At 39.8% G+C, this 19,052-nt stretch overlaps 1 protein-coding gene across 1 annotated transcript in view; it reads right to left on the bottom strand.

The window, feature by feature from the left end:
* Positions 1 to 19,052, bottom strand: part of SPTBN5 (spectrin beta, non-erythrocytic 5) — a 102,555-nt gene that overhangs the window by 22,194 nt on the left and 61,309 nt on the right. The window contains exons 36-48 of the mRNA XM_086613486.1: positions 16,691 to 16,846; positions 15,867 to 16,058; positions 15,141 to 15,236; positions 12,312 to 12,430; positions 11,185 to 11,299; positions 10,188 to 10,301; positions 7,933 to 8,054; positions 7,136 to 7,298; positions 5,064 to 5,252; positions 3,966 to 4,043; positions 2,375 to 2,547; positions 1,228 to 1,318; positions 441 to 587 (exon numbers count right to left, since the gene is read on the bottom strand). Of these exons, the coding sequence (XP_086469612.1) occupies positions 441 to 587; positions 1,228 to 1,318; positions 2,375 to 2,547; positions 3,966 to 4,043; positions 5,064 to 5,252; positions 7,136 to 7,298; positions 7,933 to 8,054; positions 10,188 to 10,301; positions 11,185 to 11,299; positions 12,312 to 12,430; positions 15,141 to 15,236; positions 15,867 to 16,058; positions 16,691 to 16,846 (1,755 nt within the window). The remainder of the gene's footprint in view (positions 1 to 440; positions 588 to 1,227; positions 1,319 to 2,374; positions 2,548 to 3,965; positions 4,044 to 5,063; positions 5,253 to 7,135; positions 7,299 to 7,932; positions 8,055 to 10,187; positions 10,302 to 11,184; positions 11,300 to 12,311; positions 12,431 to 15,140; positions 15,237 to 15,866; positions 16,059 to 16,690; positions 16,847 to 19,052) is intronic.

Genomic DNA, 19,052 nt, shown 5'->3' on the forward strand with positions numbered 1-19,052 from the left:
ATCTCTCCCACTAAAATGTCTCTGCAAAGGCAACCTTTGAAAACTCTTCTTGATCCTTTTTGTTGTAAAAAAATCTTATCTGACTTGTTGAAGTTGTGCATCCAGTCAGCTAGGTTCCCTCCTGGAAAGAAACAGGTGTACCTCTAAAGTGGCATTAACTCCATAGAGAAGTCCCTAAAGTCAGTGAACTGAATCTTTCATTGAAAGCACCCATCAAGCTCACACCAGACAGTAAGAGAGAAGTTGAAGAAAATTGATGACACCGAAAGTTCTTGATGGACTAAAAGAATAAGCTTCTTGGTCCCCTCAGAGACAGCGTGAACAACGTCAGCGAGGCGTCAGTGATTCCCCCTTGCTTGTTTGAGATCACTGTAACTCAAACTGTCTGCAGAGTCTTTCATGCCATTTGCCACCCTTGCTGTCAACCCCCCTTCTCTCACAGATTTGATGGAGTCGAGGCGATTTCTATTGGCCATGATCTCTGCTTGGAAAGTCTGATGCTTCTGCAGTTTGGTCTGAAGATTGCTTGGATCCTTCCAGCTATCATCCTGGGCAATGTTGTTCTTCTCATTGATCCAGGCAGCCACCTTTGGGAGGAAAGAACAGAAGTAGACAAAATCTTCAGCTCCAAACTGCCAGGCTGTCCTCTAATACATATAAAACATGAGACTAGTGAGTGGGGACAAAAATGAGTTGTCTTTCTGAGGTTCTGCTTCCCTAAACTCCTCCTGTCTTCATAATGAAGGCACACCTATACCTCTGTTTAAAAGCATTGTTACCTGGAAAGTGGACTGTCTCCATGAGATAGTCTCCATGCAGTGAGAAAGTCTGTGGGCACATATGTGCATGTACACGTGTTTGCATGGGGGAGAATGGGCAATTACCTCCCTATTTCTAACCCACTGTCAGCATCTCACAAGAAAAGAACTAATTTGACGCTTCCCATGAATTTTAAAATGGTGGCACATTCCCTTTTAATGCATTTATTTCTTCTGCATTTTGCTGGCATCCAATGCACAGTAGATCTTTTATCTGGTGACTGGAGCGAAGCTGTGACTTGAAAGCTGAAAAATATCCCTTCACTCTTATCCTCATCTTTCCTCATATCGTCTCATTCCAGACTCATTTCCTTGATTTTTCTCACAGTAAATCCCTTCAGGGATTCAGATCTATGCAGCACAGTATGTTTTAAGAAACCACAATACCATGAATCCTGTGTAATTGTACCTCAAAGGAATTCCTCAGCAACTTCTGCAGAAGCCTTGATTCCTCTAGCAGATGTCTGCGAGCAGCAGCATTCTCCAGAAGTTTCTCTTTTCTGAGATGAAGACAGTTGTGTGAGGCAAAAGCCACAGAGTGAATTAGATAGTGTAAGGGTTTTCAATTTTCATCTCTAAAACACACGTGATCTAATCCTCCTTTCTCTAGGAGAGAACTGTCCATAGTATGCAGCCTCCAGTGATTTGGACTGTCAGAGAAGATGGTCAGGACACTATCAGAAAGATTACTAGCAGATAGGTATGTTTAAAGTATACACAAATTCTGTATATATGATATCTGCCTCTAGGAATCACTATTATTGCCTTCCAGGGTACAAGAGAACAAGAACTCCGCATGTTCCTTACATGGAAAGGCTGTGAGTATGACAATATTTGTCACTGATAAACCAAAGCTACACCATCTTTTCATCTTTTTTCCAAATGGGAACCTGCAGCACTTTATTCATGTTAATGCAGGCATGGGATAGTTTGATCACATTAATAAATTCATATGTTCACTTTATTCATAAGGTATGTCCAATCTCTCTTTGTAAATTTTATGTATATCTTTTAATGTATCATAGCACTGAACACAACTGTTCCTACTGACAGCATTTGTTTAAGATGAACAATATGCAATGTGCTAGGAGAAATAAAGTAATTCACATGACAGGGCAAGATCTGATCAGAAAAATTGCAAATGCCCTAATAGATAATTTGAGCAGGGCTTTAAGATCAACCCTACCAGAGCAGTGAAAAAGCAGTTGTGTGCAAATTACCTTTCTTGACAGTATTTAATGATACTGAAATATTTAATGGCACAGCAGGCCTCTGGGTTTTGTTTGCAGCACTGTCCCTAAAGCTGGCCCAGGATATAGATTACAGGAAAACTGCCTGTTTCTGAATCCCGCTGCCCCTCCGCTTAACTGTATTTTGGAAACCTCCTAATGAAATATTGACTAGACTCAGGCCAATTTGGCAAGACCAGAGTGCAAGGCGCAAAGTCGAGTAAACCAGTTTATGGTTCTCTTAAAACATATAAAGGTACTAGTCACATGGGGAGAGTCTCATTGCAAAAGAGATGGGTGGCTGGCATGGGAAGGGTTTGACTTCACCTCCTCAGAACGGCCTGGCATCTGTTGGTGATGTTGTCCGAGTCATAATGCTTGTTTTGTGTTAGCTGCTGAGCAAATGAAGCCATCTCATCAATTTTCTCCATCTGAGCTTCCAGGGCTTTTTCAAACTGCGTGTGTTTCCGCTGTAGGCTCTCCACACTAGACACCGAGTCCTGGATAGAATTCAACAAAGGGAAGCTGCTTTCAGTCAGAGTTTCTCCATCCACAACACTGATAATCCAGAAGCTAAATGGCATTTACCCCGCATTTCCAAGCTGTCAAGAGAATTTATTGGTCTTTGAAATGTGTTGGCACTGAATCTGAGAACTGGGGCCTAAATTATGTTCTATGCATAGTCTGAGGCCATTATTTTAAGGTCAAAACTGAACTAACTGCTGGATGCTTATCTTCTCCTGCATATTGTTGGGCTGCATAGAACATACCACTTCTCAAGAGATAAAGCTTTGGTTCCTAATTGTAAATCAATCTTAAGACAGATGCTATTTTGGAAGCAAATGTGAGGTGCGAAACTGAGATCAGAGTTAAGTGACAAATATGTCACAGAAAGAGATTAAAATTAGACTCTCAGTTTCAACCCATGGAATTTGGAAGACCTCAGATCCAGATTTGAATTTGAGGACTGGAGTCTGATATTACAGTTAATCTGGAGAGAAACACAGAATTTGACTTCTTGTAACATTTGTGAATCCCAAGCTTAATGACTCAGAGTTCTCTTTTTAGCACCCCTCTGCACTTTTAATTTTAGAATCAGTGGTGTCAAAACATTGTTATCACAATAAACTGCTTTCCCACTATTCTAAAGGAAGTAATAAAGCTCACATCAAATGGGTCAGAAAAAAAATCTAAAATTCTGGGTGCTTACATGTGTCATTGGAAGGAAAAGTGCTCACAGAGCATTTTCTGTTTATTGCTGAGCTAAGTATGACTGGAAAATGGGTGGCTCCTTTTAAGTCTCATATACTTCAATGGAGGGACTGTAAATGCATACCTCCAGGCTGAAAATTACAGAGAGATACCAGCCACTAGCATTATATGTTTTTCACACCTCTTTTACCAATTGTGTTTACACTGAACTCTGAGATGTAATTGTAGTTCCTACAGAGACAACTATCTTGGCAGCTCTACCAATACAAGGTGCAGTGTAAGCTAAGCATCAGAATGTACATCCAGCATCCTGCATAGCTTTTGCAACTCATATATCAGTCTGTGGTTTCAGTTATTGCAGGGTTACTGGTTGCTGGGGTAGGTAATTTAAAGCTACACTGGGTATGTCAGCAGTGACAGCTGCTGGTAAATGTATTTGGGTCAGATATGACCAATTAGAGAGATGCAGTCTCATTTTCCTGCTGTAATCAGAGTAGTTGCACTGTTTTATTACTCTTGGAGATGAAAGTCCTATCCTGTGTAAAGTATCAAGGAAAGAAATCTGATCCTAAACTGTCAACAAGATGGAGCAGTAAATTCAGAAGGAGAAAAATCACGGGAAGGTTCAGAGCACATCATCATACTTCACAGCTCTGTTTCCTCCAGACCAATTGCAGAGAAAATTGCAATTTCTTGGAGCACCTACCCCTAAGTCCTCATTGGCCAAGAAAGCCTCTTTGCTGCTGAGCCAGCTCTCAGTTTGTTCCACATAGCCGTAGAATTTCTGTATAGGGAAAAAAAACAGCCATAAATATGGTATAAAACAAAAGCAAACCTGAATTTGGCAGAATATGCTGAAAAAAACAGGCTTCCAGGGCTATTCCAGAAAGTCGGTGCATAGCACTGGATGGCAATCAGCATTAGACACTACAAAAACCACATGTGTAACAACTATTATCGTAACTTTCTCCTTTATAATATGACTATTTCTTTTTGTCTAAGATACAAGATAAAATATAAATACTTGCAGCTTGTTTGCTAATAGTGTAGAGAGTGCTGTGTAAGGTAACTAGCCAACAAAAAGGACGGTAACATAGCCTAAAATAAGTAGAATGTAATACATAAAGAAGCATGAAAACAGCCCTTACCATATGGTTTAAGTTCTCATATATATGAAGCTTTTTAGATGGGACTAGTAACACCAGCTGTTATTTGAGGTACTTGACATTCCCCATTGTAAAATCTCCATTTCAGTTGTTTCTAACTTTTGCCAACAAGCCATTTGAGCAGAAATTTTGTGAGATGACTGTTACAGACAAGTATTTCTGGCAAACTGCAGCCAAAACAGTACTTTTCTTAGAAAAAAAGCAGGGAAAAATACAGTATTCTCTCCATATTAAATTTTGCTTCAGATTTTTTTTTTTTTATAAGTACTTGCCTGCCTCCATGTTTTTTGGGAGGTTATAGAATTTGGTAGAGTAGTGATGTTCCATTTTAAGGATGTGTCTTTTACCAGCTGCACGAGAGTTTGACCAAATTTTGCTGAGTTTTATAGCCTTTGAAAAACATGTGAGCACATATTCCACAGAAACGTCTTTGTTTTGTAAAAGTACAATTTCTAAAAGTCCTGCCACCACAGAATGTGCTTGGCCCTCAGCATGCCTTCCAGAAACCAGTGAAACATACATTAAACACTGGGTATTATTAGTGTGTCTTTCATTAGACCATCTTATAAATTTGCTGTTTATACAGGGGAAAGTTGTCAGTGGCACGTGCATTCTCTTTTGAATGTCTTTTCACTCACCTGTAAATCTTGCGCCTGAAGCAATTTTATATGTTGTTCCTGCCATGCTTGGATCAATTCAGACCAGGCTTGCTGTAGTCTGGAGAGGGATTGGTGGATCTCAGGGGTTGCATAGTGACCAGAATTGGCAAGTTCTTGACCATAGCTACTGAGAGAGTTGAAACTTTCCACTCGTGCTTCAATCTCCTCCTAAAATACATTACTAAGGTTGATGTTAAGGGTTTAAGGAATGCCAGTTATTCTCGATACAAGCCTTAAGGAGAAGAATATGGGCTGTAACTTTCCAACACTAATTTTTTTACGGAAAATCACTCATCTTTGAGCTATGTTACTAAAAGAGCACAGGAACGCCTAAGAGAAAATAAACGTGGACAATAATTGACTTTATTGCTCTATGAACAACTAGTCCTCTACAAATCAAAATTGGGATTAAATTCAAAACAGATTAGAAAATGCTTAGATATAAATGAACACAGTTTTGAACATCCATAATATCGTATCGCCCTTTAGTCTTCCTATGTAAAGGCAGTTCTTATAAGAAACAGCACCTAGAATTTTTCCTGTTTTGCCAAATAAGTTGGCATAAGATTATTATGTTAAAGACACAGTTTTTTTGGTGTTAAAATGAAATACATTTAAGTTTTTCATCTTGTCTGAGGAATGATTTATGCCTATGTATTCAATCCTGAAGATGAAAGCATTACAAGCAGCTATGACCCCTGCAAACTGAATGTGGAATTTCTAATGTAAACATTTTGAAAATAAAAAATAACCATGCACTGAAATAATACCATATATTAACTCATAAGCCACCTTAAAAACTATAGCATGTACTATTAAATGTCTGAAACTAGAACTGCTGGTTTTAGGGCTTTTTTTGTGGGGTGGTGTTGCCCAATCATAGATACCACAGCTGTAAGACAGTCATTCTATTTATTAATTCAGATTAGGTCCTTGTTTCAACTCTAGTCTCCTCTACGGACTTTGAGCCTCTGACCTGAATGAAAAGAAACCCTTCATTTTTCTTGTCTTGTCTATAATTTTAGTTTAGTCAATCCAATAGAAGAGAATGTATTGCCTGGATTCCTCCTTTTCTGTGTGACTATCTCCTTAAAGCCATTTGAGTTCCTTTACCAACAGATATTTAAGACTTAGATCTTGCTACCACCTAAATTTGGAGTACACTGTATCAGTGGTTTGGGGTATTTCTACTGTGACAAAAAATTATTAGCAAAAACACTGTTAAGTTCATGACGTGAGACAGCATTGTTAAAATGGAAGACTGAAAAAGGAGGAGACTTCAGGTACTTCATATTAAATTGAAGTCTAGAAAATGAAACAGAATCTACAAAATATTTATGCTAATAATGGGATCCACAAAGCACTGGATATTAGTCATGATTCTGGGAACAAGCTTTTTAGAAAAAGCAACATAACTGTAAAGAAAAGGTAACACAACAGCTGAAACATAGCTGTGACACTTGGGAAAAAGTAAAATATGAACTTTTTTCTAAGGTTAATTAACAATATCACTCCTTTTAGAAAATTCACCAAAAATGTAAGCCCAATTAGCCACCAAAAGATTGTGTAGTAATTAGTACTGGGGTATGAAGTATTTCAGAACTGAATGTGTGGTACCATCCAATGGTAAATTGCTGCCCTGTGCGAGACAAACTGCTGGTTTTATTTTCCCTGTGTTTATTTTCCTCTGAGGCAAAGGGAGTTTGCATGACAAAATCTAACTCAAAGCTAGAATTAACTGCCATTAACCTTTTGGCAATCCAAATAAAGAGATGGACAGCGAGCATGTTTTGACACTGAACCAGGTTTTTACCTACAGGGTTGGACAGCAGCACAGGTGAGAGCTAAGGGGGCTTTCTGAGACTTTTTACAGAGACGTGAGCTGCCAAACAGACCATGGGATAGAGTTCTGTCAGTAGGCAGGTGACTTCTGTCCCTAGCCTGTTACTGAAAACAGTCTTTTCACCATGTTATTGACAGACAGATAGAGCAATTAATTCCCATGGGAAAGAGTCCCGTTATGTTCAATTAGAAGCAATGATGATACTTGCCTTTCTCTCCTGGTGCTCCTCAATCATGCTTTCTGCTTCATTTGTACTTTTAGGAAGCCCCCCTGCTTCCATTAAGCCTCTGATGTTTTGGGTCCAATCTAGCATCTCCTTCATCTCCATGTTAAACTTCTGCAACTTATATGAGGCTGCCAGCTTCTCCTTCCTGCCACACAATGTGCAGTTCAGCATTATCCAACACAAAATTATCTAGTTGCCTTTCCCTCCCCATTTGCAGAAGAAAGTATCCTAGGAGAAGCCAAATGAAGTGAATTCAATCCTCCTAGCTTTCCCTTACAGCTCCTAACAGTCCTCATATCAAATCAAAATCATAGGAGATGGACACTGCCTTGGAGACAACATGCTTACCTTATTTTGTACATCAGTTCATTAGGACAAGAAAGGTGAAAAAGCCTTCATAGCTGTCGCTTCCAGCAATGATTACTGCTCAGGCCTAAGTCTTTCATGTTTTGCAAAGATTCAAGAAAAAAATTATCTTCTAGAATCATCCAAAAATAAAGGCTTCATGACAGACTTAATCTGATAGTCTGGAGGCATTTTAGTGACATTATTTAGTGAGATAAGCCACAAACTCATTGTATTAGTTTTCCCAAAGTCACATCAGTGGAACTTTTCTTGTACCAAGTCACACTTGTTCCAATGCAGATGTCTTAGCTGCCTGTATAAACTTTGTCAGGGATCCTCAAAAACTTTTAAAAGATCTCTGGCAAGTAGATTTGAGACCCCAGGGAGCAGCTTTGCTCCTGCTGAGAAATATTCAGACCACTAGAAGTCTTTACCTTTGCTTGGCTTGTCCCTGGAGTCGTAGCCAGTTGTTTTTCATCTCCTGTTGCTTTGTAGTCAGTTTGTCATTTATGGATGGATTCCTTGTGGAAAGGCGGAAATATTCCAATTCCAATGGCTAGGAAGAGATTTATAGTGGGATGAATTTATGCCAAATACTTATATTCGTCCCTGAGTTTGCCTTTCAGGAAAAGCAGTTCTTTTTAAGATCCCAGGTTTCAAAAGCAGGTACTTAAATTATAATAACACAATATACAAAGAGACTCGTCGTATGCACAAAAAATATGTATACATTTGCTAGCAATCATCCATGTAAAGAAAGAGACGTGTGTGTTACTTCACATACACAAATGTTAATTTACATTTAAGGAAGTAGTTTTGTAGAACAGGGACAAACATACAGGAAAATGAAGTCCTAATTGTAACCTCTATCAGCTTAATCTAAGATGGTGTTGTGGTTTTAACCCAGCTGGGAACCAAGCACCACACAGCTGCTCACTCACCCTGCCCACTGGATGATGGGGGAGAGAATTGGAGGGGTAAAGGCAAGGAGACTCGTGTGTTGAGATAAGAACAATTAAATAATTGAAATAAAATAAAATAATAATTATAATACTACTACTAATAATAGATTATAGAAACGAGGGATGCACAGCTGACCAATGCCCATCCCATCCCTGACTAGTGATTCTGGAGGACAGAAATCCCGAAACTGCAATCCCAGAAGACAGAGAGATCTTCCAGGCCAACCCTCATTTATATATTGAACAGGACAATGCATGGTGTGGAATATCCCATTGGCCAATTTGAATCAATTGCTCTGGCTATGTTCCCTCCCAGCTTCTTGTGCACCTGCATGCTAGCAAAGCATGGGAAGATGAAAAGTCCTTGATTTTTTTAGCAAAAACTAAAACCATCAGTATATTATCCATATTCTTCTCATTCCAAATCCCACACTAAATCCAAAACACAGTGCTATTCTAGCTACTAACAAGAAAACTAACTCTATCCCAGCCAAAACCAGGACAGATGAGTAACAAAAGCCATGAAAATATGGCAGTACACAGAAGCAACCAGATATGCCTTTCAGCAGAAGACTCAAAAATCATTTGTATCTATTTCAGCTAACAGCAGCATCAAAACACTACTTGCAGTGTAGACTTCTAGTTGATGCTGTTTTCCTTAACACAGCCTGATAAACAGTAATAACACTCACCAACCCAGGTTTAAAGTTGGTATCTTTCTTGTAAAAGTCCATCAAATTGATGAAAAAAAAAGAATTTTAATTATACAGAAAGAAGAATATGCCAGGCTGGTTTTAATCCATAGGAAAGGAACAGATATTATACTTTGTACGTGGTATTTGTGGCAGCATCAAAAAAACCCCAAACTTTGCTCATCTTTCTGTTTCCATCCATCACTCCCCCATACAGCCTTGCTAGTGCTATCTGTGGAACACTGACTAGTTATCACCCACGTTTCATATGAGAGTTAGCTAACGAAGTCACAATGTGTGAAGGTATCACACGTATTGTCACCATTTCCATACTATGGTGAAAAATAAGTTTAGAGAGAGTTTAAAAATATTTCTATATGAAAAGGCTTAACACTATGGCTAACAGTGAAAACTGTGAGAGGTTGTCATAGGATTTCTACTACTGCAGTTCAGCTGAAAACATTTCTTTTTATTAAAATATGAAATTATATAGGAGCTTAGACCCATTTTTAATGCTCAAGATTAGTCCTAAATGATGCAAACTGGCCATTTAACAAAAGCCAGAGCTGGTGAGGCATGCAGTTATAACCTAAGATTTCTAGTTTTGATGTCTATCTCAGAAAACTATATGCACTGTGGGTTTTGAATTTTAGTTCTAAACAGAACTAGAGTTGTGATTTTGGTTCAAGTCAGTACAGAAACTGAGGGAAAGATGGAGAGTTAAATTTGGATTCCACACTTTCCAAAAGATATAGGACAGTCTAATCTGGCTTGTAGGTGAGGGCCAGAGAGTCAGCTAACATGTTAAAGAGAGACTTTTCTTCTTAGATTTGGTGCATCAGGAAGAATAACATTCGACACAATAAAGTAGGATGGAGCAGCACAATATTTTACTGAGGAGAAATCTGTCCTGGATTTGCATTGCAGTGCAATTCATGCCAGTGAATCTGAAAAGTCACGCTGATCTTTGTGCCATGCTTCCAACAAGCAAAAATGAGCTTTTTACAGTATCCTCTATACTGCCCCACATCTTACCTCCATTTTGGACTTAATAACACTGATTTCTCTCTCCATCTCTTCATGCCTTCGAATCAGGTTTTCCACACTTTCCACATCTTTCCCATAATCCAGTGCTTGTATTAGTACACTCTGGAGGAGGCAGTAGAACATGCAAATGGTGAAGATGACAAAAAGCAAAAGGATCGTATCTTAATTCTTTCAAATACTCTTATCCTTCTCTTCTTCATATTGCCATCTGAATGTTCTTACTGTCTTCTTAAATATCAGTAGGGCACCTTGTCTGCACTCCTTACAGAGATGGAACAAGAATTTGCAACTCCTACTTAAAGTGCCCCTGGCTGTTCACATACAAACAAAACCAGGAATGCTTCCCTGCATTTCTCAATCCTTTTTTGCCCTTTTTTTCCATATACCAAAACAGCCAAATATTTCCCATTAAATTGCGGCACAGAAATTTTCAAGTGTGTTTTATAAAAATAAGGAAAACAAAATTTGCCCTTGGAATCCTACCTTAAGTAGTACCACTATATATCAGCCTATTGATTTATAGTTAATATAATCAGTTATATGGATGAAATAATTAATTTTTATATAGCCTTTTTCTTCTATTGATCTCAAAATTCTAATCCAGGATAGGCATTTTAACCTTCATTTTATGAATGAATAAGATTTTTATATAACTTTTCAAAGTTGCATATTTAATACCTCTGCATTGCACAGCAGGGTTGTTGAATGAATTAGCATTAAATTTGGAATGCTGGAAGCTGCTATATTCAAGATGAGTAGATAATTCAGAAGAAGCCCTATGGTAGCTCAGCTAACTGGCTTTTGGTATTCAGAACTGACTTGGCTTAGCACTGTCTGAAGGAGATGCAAACTTGATACACAGTTGGCTATCAGAGGTCACTGCTGGACACTCAGTGTCTCTCAAGCAACCGGCATGCCTGGGTTTATCACTATTAGCAAAATAGAACCTTTTCCCATTTCAATTAATCAAAATCTGAGAACTCACCTTCTCGGTAATTCTCTCTGTGATGTCATCAATTTCTCTGATTAAAGCATGAATCTCTAGGGCTCCCTCTAACTTCTTCCTGTATGTATTCAGGTTACCATGGAAACTATTCCACCTTTTGTTGAAAAGAATATTTTAGAGGTGTATTTGAGAGGTGAGGATTTCCACAACTGAGTTTCATGATGTACAGATCTAAGCAAAAAGGCAGGATTCCTGAACTACCTTGTGTACAGATCCCCACAATAGGGTACACATCACAGAGATAAAGCATTATCCTGACAAGAATACCTGGTGATATTTATTCCAAGTTTTCAGGATGGCACGGGGGTTAAAAGCTAAAAAGTACTGATCCAGTTTCCTTAAACTCTAAATAACCTCACAATCCCTATCTTCATGCTTTTGGTTCTTAGCTAGTGGGCCATGAAGTAGCAAAAGCAATATGCACTTCACCAGGACAGCTATGTGAACAGATGGAAGCGTCTTAGCTTCACGGATTTAGTGTGCAAAGTGCTGTGAAACAGTGTATTTGCCTCCAAGGCTAGAAACATGACTTTGGCCCTGCTGGATTAAAAATCCTTCTGGTTAACTGCTCCGAGAGGGAGTTGGGGCTGTTTAGCCTGGAGAAGAGGAGGCTGAGGGGAGACCTGATTATGGCCTATAAATACTTGAGAAAAGATGGTGGGGAGGTGGGGGAGGGGCTCTTTACATTAGTGATGGGTGATAGAACAAGGGGAAACGGGCATAAGCTTAGTCAGGGGAGATTCAGGTTGGATGTTAGGAAGTATTTCTTTTCTGAAAGGGTTGTCAGCCACTGGAATAGGCTGCCCAGGGAGGTGGTTGAGTCCCCATCCCTGGATGTGTTTAAGAATAGGGTTGATGATCTACTTGAGGATATGGTTTAATGGGGATTAGGGATGGTTGGACTCGATGATCTCTAAGGTCTTTTCCAACCTAGAAATCTATGAATCTATGAGAGTCTTGAAAGGCAACTCCAATGCCTGATGTTTGATAGTCATGATGTTAAAGAAGAAAATATATGTCGCAATTCCTCCATTTATCCCAGCCCAAGACACCTAATCTTCCCTTCTTGTTTTTGCTTTACACAGAAGCTTTAAAAGCATACTGACTTCTCATTGAGCTGCTTCCGGCGCTCATATATTGTCTTTGTTTCTTCCTTGTTTTTTCTCTCCAGTTTCATGGCCAGGGCATTGATAGCCCTGATGTGAGCATCGTCCACTGTCATCTCCTGTAAAGTAAGCAAAGGAAGAAAGGTATGTGTTTGAAATGCTTGTGACTGAGTTTTCCACTGAGACGTGAAAAACAGCAATAACAGCAATAACAGCAATAAGCAAGAGTTTTAACCTACTACCAAACATTTCAGACACATGGGGTTTGCTCTGCTACAACTGCTGGTGTTACAGTCCCTGATGAGAAGAGAGTAAAGGCAAGAAAGGACTTTAAAGACTATAGATACGATAATGATCTAGATCTAGACGAGGACCCTCAGAGCTTCATTTCTAAGCCAGGCATTCCAGAAGGGGCTCGTTTATTGAATAAACATAGGTGCAGTTACTGGTCACATAGGTGGCTGCTGTGGAACAGCTGATGTGTGGCAGATTGCTCCTCTGTCAAACAAGGAGTGACCTGTGGCTCCTAGGCCTACTCACTTTTTTTGAGATAGGCTTCTGTCCAGATGTGCCTCTGTGCTGTGGACAACAGGTTTAAAATCCATACAGCCTTGAGAAACCCAGACAACTCATGCCATTACATTTTCTTCTAAAGCAACATCACTCCATTTTAAAAGGTATGCTAAATCTTTGAGGCAACTTGCTTCCTGTATACATACCACCGAAAGGATAACATTTGCACTTTGCACATACACTCTGGACTACAGTGGAATAATTGTTCTTTTGGAGCATGATGAATGGCCAAGTGAACACTGCTTGAAGATTCAAAAACATTCTCTGTTTTTCTAAGGCCAGTAAATCTTAAGCTTAGCGGGGAGACATTAATCACTGTTGTAGTAGAAGCACAGCTGCAAGATGCCAGCACACTGTTAACAGAAGTATTGACTCCATTTGTATTTTATTTATGCTACATCCATAGCAATGTGCATGCTTCCATATGTGCTTTCCTATTATATATATATATCCATAAAGTAAACAAGAGAAACCAGCAGACAGGCAGATATTCTTCAGAAACCCTGCAGTCTCCTCTCCTGGGAAATAATAGCAGCACAATGTGACAGAATATGAGTAGAAAATCTGGTAGCTATCAATGCAGGATGATTGCTCCCTACCCTGATCTCAGATTTGTCTCGTGGAGAAACCTGGACTGGATGGATGCACACATTGTGTCAGGACCAGTCTGCTTCTATCACTCTATGAAGTACTGTACAACTAAGCGTCAGCTATGAGGGTATCACTGTCCCAGCCTTTTTCTGTGGGAGTCATGTTCAGAGTGCTACAGGAGCAGTTGCTACAAGCTAATAGTATCTAAGGCCAAGAGTTTCCCCTGTCACATAAAATCTACCTTAAGATGACTAGAACACTGGGTTGTTTCTGTCTCACCATCCTCCTTTTGACTGGTACAGTTTGTAGCAGAGCCCTTGCTTCATCCCTTCAGTTCAAGGACTGAAGTGCCAATGAAGATCTCCACTAATTCCCTGGTGCTGAAGCTTGAGTATTTTGACTCCCTACCCAATCCCAGTACTAATGCACTGTCACAGGATATTCTGCTGGCCACTAGAAAGGAGAGTTTGGAGTTTTCTCCCAGGTGTCAGGCATATCTTTACTGTTACTTTGCATAGAAGAGGATTGTCATCTTCTGCTATTAAGTAACAGAAATAATTGGGAGATGCTGTAACAGGAATTGGCAAAAAAATATCAGGCAAACAAAGAATAAAGAATATTAGGAAAGAAAGTTGTAGTAAGCCTCACTCACAAAGTCCTAATACACCTCTTTCCAGACCTTCCTCAAAGCTTCCAGACTAGCAAATCAGCACAGTAATCTTTCCTGTGTGACACTCAGACCTGTTAGACCACATCTGTAGCAGTTCACACAAACAGAGAGAACAAGAGGCTGCTTGCTGCAAATGCATCCCCTCGATGTATGGCCTCACAGCTGTCACGGTGGGAGCTGAAGCACATCATAAGGAGGCCCTCATTGTGGCAATGCCTGTTCCCCAGCATTCCTAAGGTTTGGTGTCCAGGTTAGTTCATCTCACTGGGGCAAGAGAGGCAGCCAGCATGACTCAGCACCACAAACAATGGTCAAATATTACAGCACAGAAAGGTGAACTGTGCAGCTGTTTTGTCACATGGTTGCTATCCAAAGTGTAAACCATTGCTCTATTTTACTAAATGTCTGATTATTAATGTTATGATTCTATAACCTACCACATGTGTTGTAGAAACAAAGTCCCCCAAGAATATGTGCTTTATTTGGATGAAGGAATATGAGAAACTGTTCCTCAGGAGGAGGGGAAAGGAGAAATAAAGGGAAATGGAGAAAGTGGTCAATCATTTTTTTACAGGCTTGTTCATGGAAGGTCTATATCAACTTTCAGATTCAAAAAAATATGGCTGAAACAACCAATTTTAATCCACTTTTGGGTGGAACTCACCATGACTCGTGGACTGCATGAACCAAACCGGAAATTTGCTCAAATTCAGGCTCACATAGCCACCCTTCCAGTCACGTAATGCAATCCAAAATTCTAGGTTGTGACATGAGTGCTTGATAGCTCTGTTTAGGCATCATCAAAGCAGAAGGCATAATGAGGCAAAATTCTATCTATTTTAATGGCTTATAAAGTGGTAATGCTTCCTATCCCCCTGATCTTTCACTTCCTCAGGGTACTGGAACTGTATTTTCTACCTGGATATGCTGCTGGTCTGAAAAGGTAACTGCTGCTTCCAGCCACACAAGGAATGTGCATGGAAAACATCTCTTACCCCTGATGTTGCTCCACGGAACTCATTCAGCTTTTTCATGAGCTGCAGGCAGTGTTCATAGTCATTTCCCACATCACCTACATTAATCATGACTTCCTGGGGAAATAAGCAGCAGACAGGCAAACATTGAGGCTAAGAGTACAAGAACACAGCATGTTGATGCAATCAGTTCTGTGATGTTTCTGTAAATCACTGATCTACAGCTTCTGAAGTAGTCTCTTCTGATCTTTAGATAATTATGTTTGAGACTTAGTCCCAAAACCCTCTCCAATCTGTTACTGATTATGGAAGCAACCTCTGAATGAAAACTTAGTGGATTAAGGGACTCCTCACTCTTACAAAGAGAAACTTTTAGATTTCATACGCAATGAGAGTGAGTACCAGTTGCCAAATGCTTCAAGTCTCTTCCATTCTCGTCCACTTTCATTTCTCTGTCTCAATAGAGACATGCGAGACATCCACCAATAATCATAATCTCTTTATGTACACATTTTACTTGAGAACATGTGCTAATATCATCCAACTGACTCTGGCATGGAAACACTCCAGAAAATTTTTAGAATTTGTTGAATCATTCCCTCCATATTGTTTGCGGAACATGTCATGATTCTTCCAGGCAAAAGTCACTAAGAAAATATCCTGGAAGATGACACATTTATCAGAAGTTCACTGCTAAATAGAAAGTCTCTAGTGTGCTGCTTGGGTTAAATACTAGAATCTGTTTACCTTCTCCCTGATCCAGGCTTCCACCTGATCCACCTTCTGGAGAAATTCCAGGAAGTCCCGGCTGTCCTCCAGCATCTTTCCACGGGCAGCAACAGCTTTCTTCAACTTCTCCCAATGCTCCTGAAGCATGCGGACTTGGCGACGAATCTCTCCTGATTTTGGGTGGGCTTTTAGTACCAGGGCTTCTCCTTTCTTCACATTCAGAAGAAGAAATCAGAAATAAAGGTTGCCACTAATTTTTCATGTGATTACCATGTTACATGACCTCTCTAGAAGGACTCTCTCACTTTCCTAATCTAGACTGAACAATAAATTACTAACATAAATTCTTACTGCCCAAATGATACTGCTCAGCTGGAAAACTTTTACATCTGGAGGGAATCAAGAACACTAGGATTTGAATGTTTCCCTGCCAAGAATGACATTCATGGAGTGGGAGCACCAAGAGACGTATTACAGACGATTGCACCCTTCAGCTATGTGATTCACCCAGTTTCAACAAGAATGTTCACAAATTGCGCATGAAATCCTATTTACCTTTTGTAGGAGTAATCACCTCAGGCAAAGAAGAAGTCAGTGATATCTTCCTGTTCAGGCAACAAGGAAAGATGGAAGTTCCCTCGATAAAGCAATTAACAAATCTCCCTGTTGTAAACTACCAGCATTACATTTCCATGGCATAGCAACTGCGTTCTTGTCATGCAAGTAAGATTATTGATATAGAAGTGGTGAACAAGCTACCCCTCCTTTTCATTCCATCTATCTGTCCTTCTTTGGATACCCAGCAATAATCTGTAAAAACACTAGCAGAGTGAAAGAGTTACCTTATTAACAGCTGTGATGATTTCTTCATTCGCTAGAATCTCTGCCTCAAAGACCTGATGTTTCTGCAGCAGCTTCATTTTGTCCTGTAGATTGCTGGGGTCTTGTATGGTAGGATCCTCTAGTTTCTGCATGCGCTCACTGATCCAGTCTTCTGCCTGAAGCAGTGTAAGGCACCAGAGTTAGCATGACATGCCGTCCTGGGGCCTCCTCCCAAGATAGCATTGTTCTATGCTACTGTCTATGCCTGGGCAGATTGGGCTGGGAGCTGACAGACGAGGTGGCTCTCCAGTTTCTGAACTATTCTACTTGCTAGGAAATAAAATCAGGTAGGAATGGAAATAGTATTATCACAAGCCATAAACAGACTATACAATCTTCTAGATTAGATCTAGAGACTCCTTGAGCAGATATGCAGCCTTGGCATGGTAGACATATTTAAAATGAGATTATGACAGCTGAGCCTTGGATTTAGGGATCTGAGTTTCATTTCCTATCTCTGTTATCGACCTACCTGTAAGATGGGTTAAGATTCTTAACTCAGCTAAGATTCTGTGCCTCGCCTATAAAACAGCACTAACATTTCCTGATCTCAGTGATGTCGTGAGACCTAAATGGAAAACGCAAAGCAAATAAAGCCTTACTGATGAGGCTAAGCATTGGTCAGATTGTTTGAAAGCAAATACAACTCTATTTGCTTTTATACTTCATAGAACTCAAAGTGGTCTAGTCAGGAACATCAGACTCGGACAAGCAGGTGAACCATGAAGACTGACAAAGCAAAGGTTATGTGTTTCTCTTATGAAATTCTGTTTTTAGGGGATTTAAATGTATGTAGAATAAAATGTACAATAGGATAGTGGGTATTCCACAAATTTCTTTAAAATCTGCTAAACTTTAGCCCTTAGCACTGAAGGAAATATTTTTTTTATCCACCAAAACACTGAGAACTGAACACTTGACATATGTTGTAACTGATCATGTTGTCCTCAAACCACTGAAGTAATCTAATGTTTTGACAACACAAGAAGAGCAAACTGAAGCTAGCTTTATCAGTTTCAAAGCATCTTGGCTGTCCTTATGGAACTGTGCTACATGCACACGAGACTTGACAACTGGAGGATTTTCTCAGTTAATTAATGATTTGAAGTGTTGTTTCAGCTGCTGAAGTTCTATAAGCAATAACAGAAATAGCTTTCACTAGCAGCACGCTCTCCAGAAACTGTTCCCCTCCAAGGCACAGTTAGAGATTCAAACAGGAGCCTTATGTCAAGTTGCCCAGGACAGCACACTGTCATCTGCTGTTTTCATTTCTGACACTCTCCTCACAAGCTAGGGCCTTCTTCCATTATCCAGCCACACATTAACGCTTTAATGTCACTTAACTCACTTCACATTTGTGTGGGAGAGGCTCATCCATACAGTTAGGATGAGAAACAAATGAATCCTCTGTACATAGCCACCTAAAGGGCAATGTTTCTCCTACTTTTCAATAGTAAGACTGAAAAAGCCATTAAAAAAAAAAAGGCTTTTTTTTTGTCTGGCAAACAAACAGCATGCAGCTCTGGCTTTTTAGTGTAGCCAAAGAAGAGGGCATTTAAATGTTTGATTATTTTGACGGGGGATGGGGGGCAAGGTTTCAAATATATTGTGCTGTAAATGGAATTTTAATAGCTCTTTATTCCTTAGATTATTCTTTTAAAAAAAATAAATAAAAATTTGGTTGTCAGCAGCAGCTGTGTTACAGGCATTCATTTGCTTTTGGTGACAATCATAAACTGACCAGTGTCGACATGTGTCTTTTTCATGGGCTGCAAAGTGACAAGCACCTGTAGTTTTTTCTTTAAACCATGGAGGATGTTTCATGTGATGCAGCAACAGAAGAGGTGCATACCAAACCAGAAAGAGTGTTTGCAAATGTCCCTCTGGGCTTGTGTGCTGTTGTTTGTGCCAGCACACTGGATGCTAGCACATTTTTCAGTTACACGCATTGTGCTGCCCTTTGAAGGGCTGACCTAGTATGTCTTTCCACCAGTAGTGCCAGGAGCAGAGCTGCTCAGTTACAGGACTAAGGCCAGCACCGAGATAGAGATGAACATACTCTGCAGAGACCAGTCTACAGTAGCTGAAAAGCTGTGCTAAGTTACAGTACTGTTTTGAAGGCCTTCAGCGAACACACACTTGGTAAAGCTTGGCACCCTTGCCATAGTGCTTTTCACTTTATATTCATCCTGATTTGATATATCTTTTCTTTCCCACCAAAAGGAAATATAAGGTAGTAGCTGGCGGTTTTCCCTTTATTAATTATCTTTTAACAGAGCTCCTGATGTGTAAAGCAGTTGTAACAGACACAATGCCAAAATG

Source organism: Tauraco erythrolophus, chromosome 6 (genome assembly GCF_009769465.1).
Source record: "Tauraco erythrolophus isolate bTauEry1 chromosome 6, bTauEry1.pri, whole genome shotgun sequence".
Classification (NCBI taxonomy): Eukaryota; Metazoa; Chordata; class Aves; order Musophagiformes; family Musophagidae; genus Tauraco; species Tauraco erythrolophus.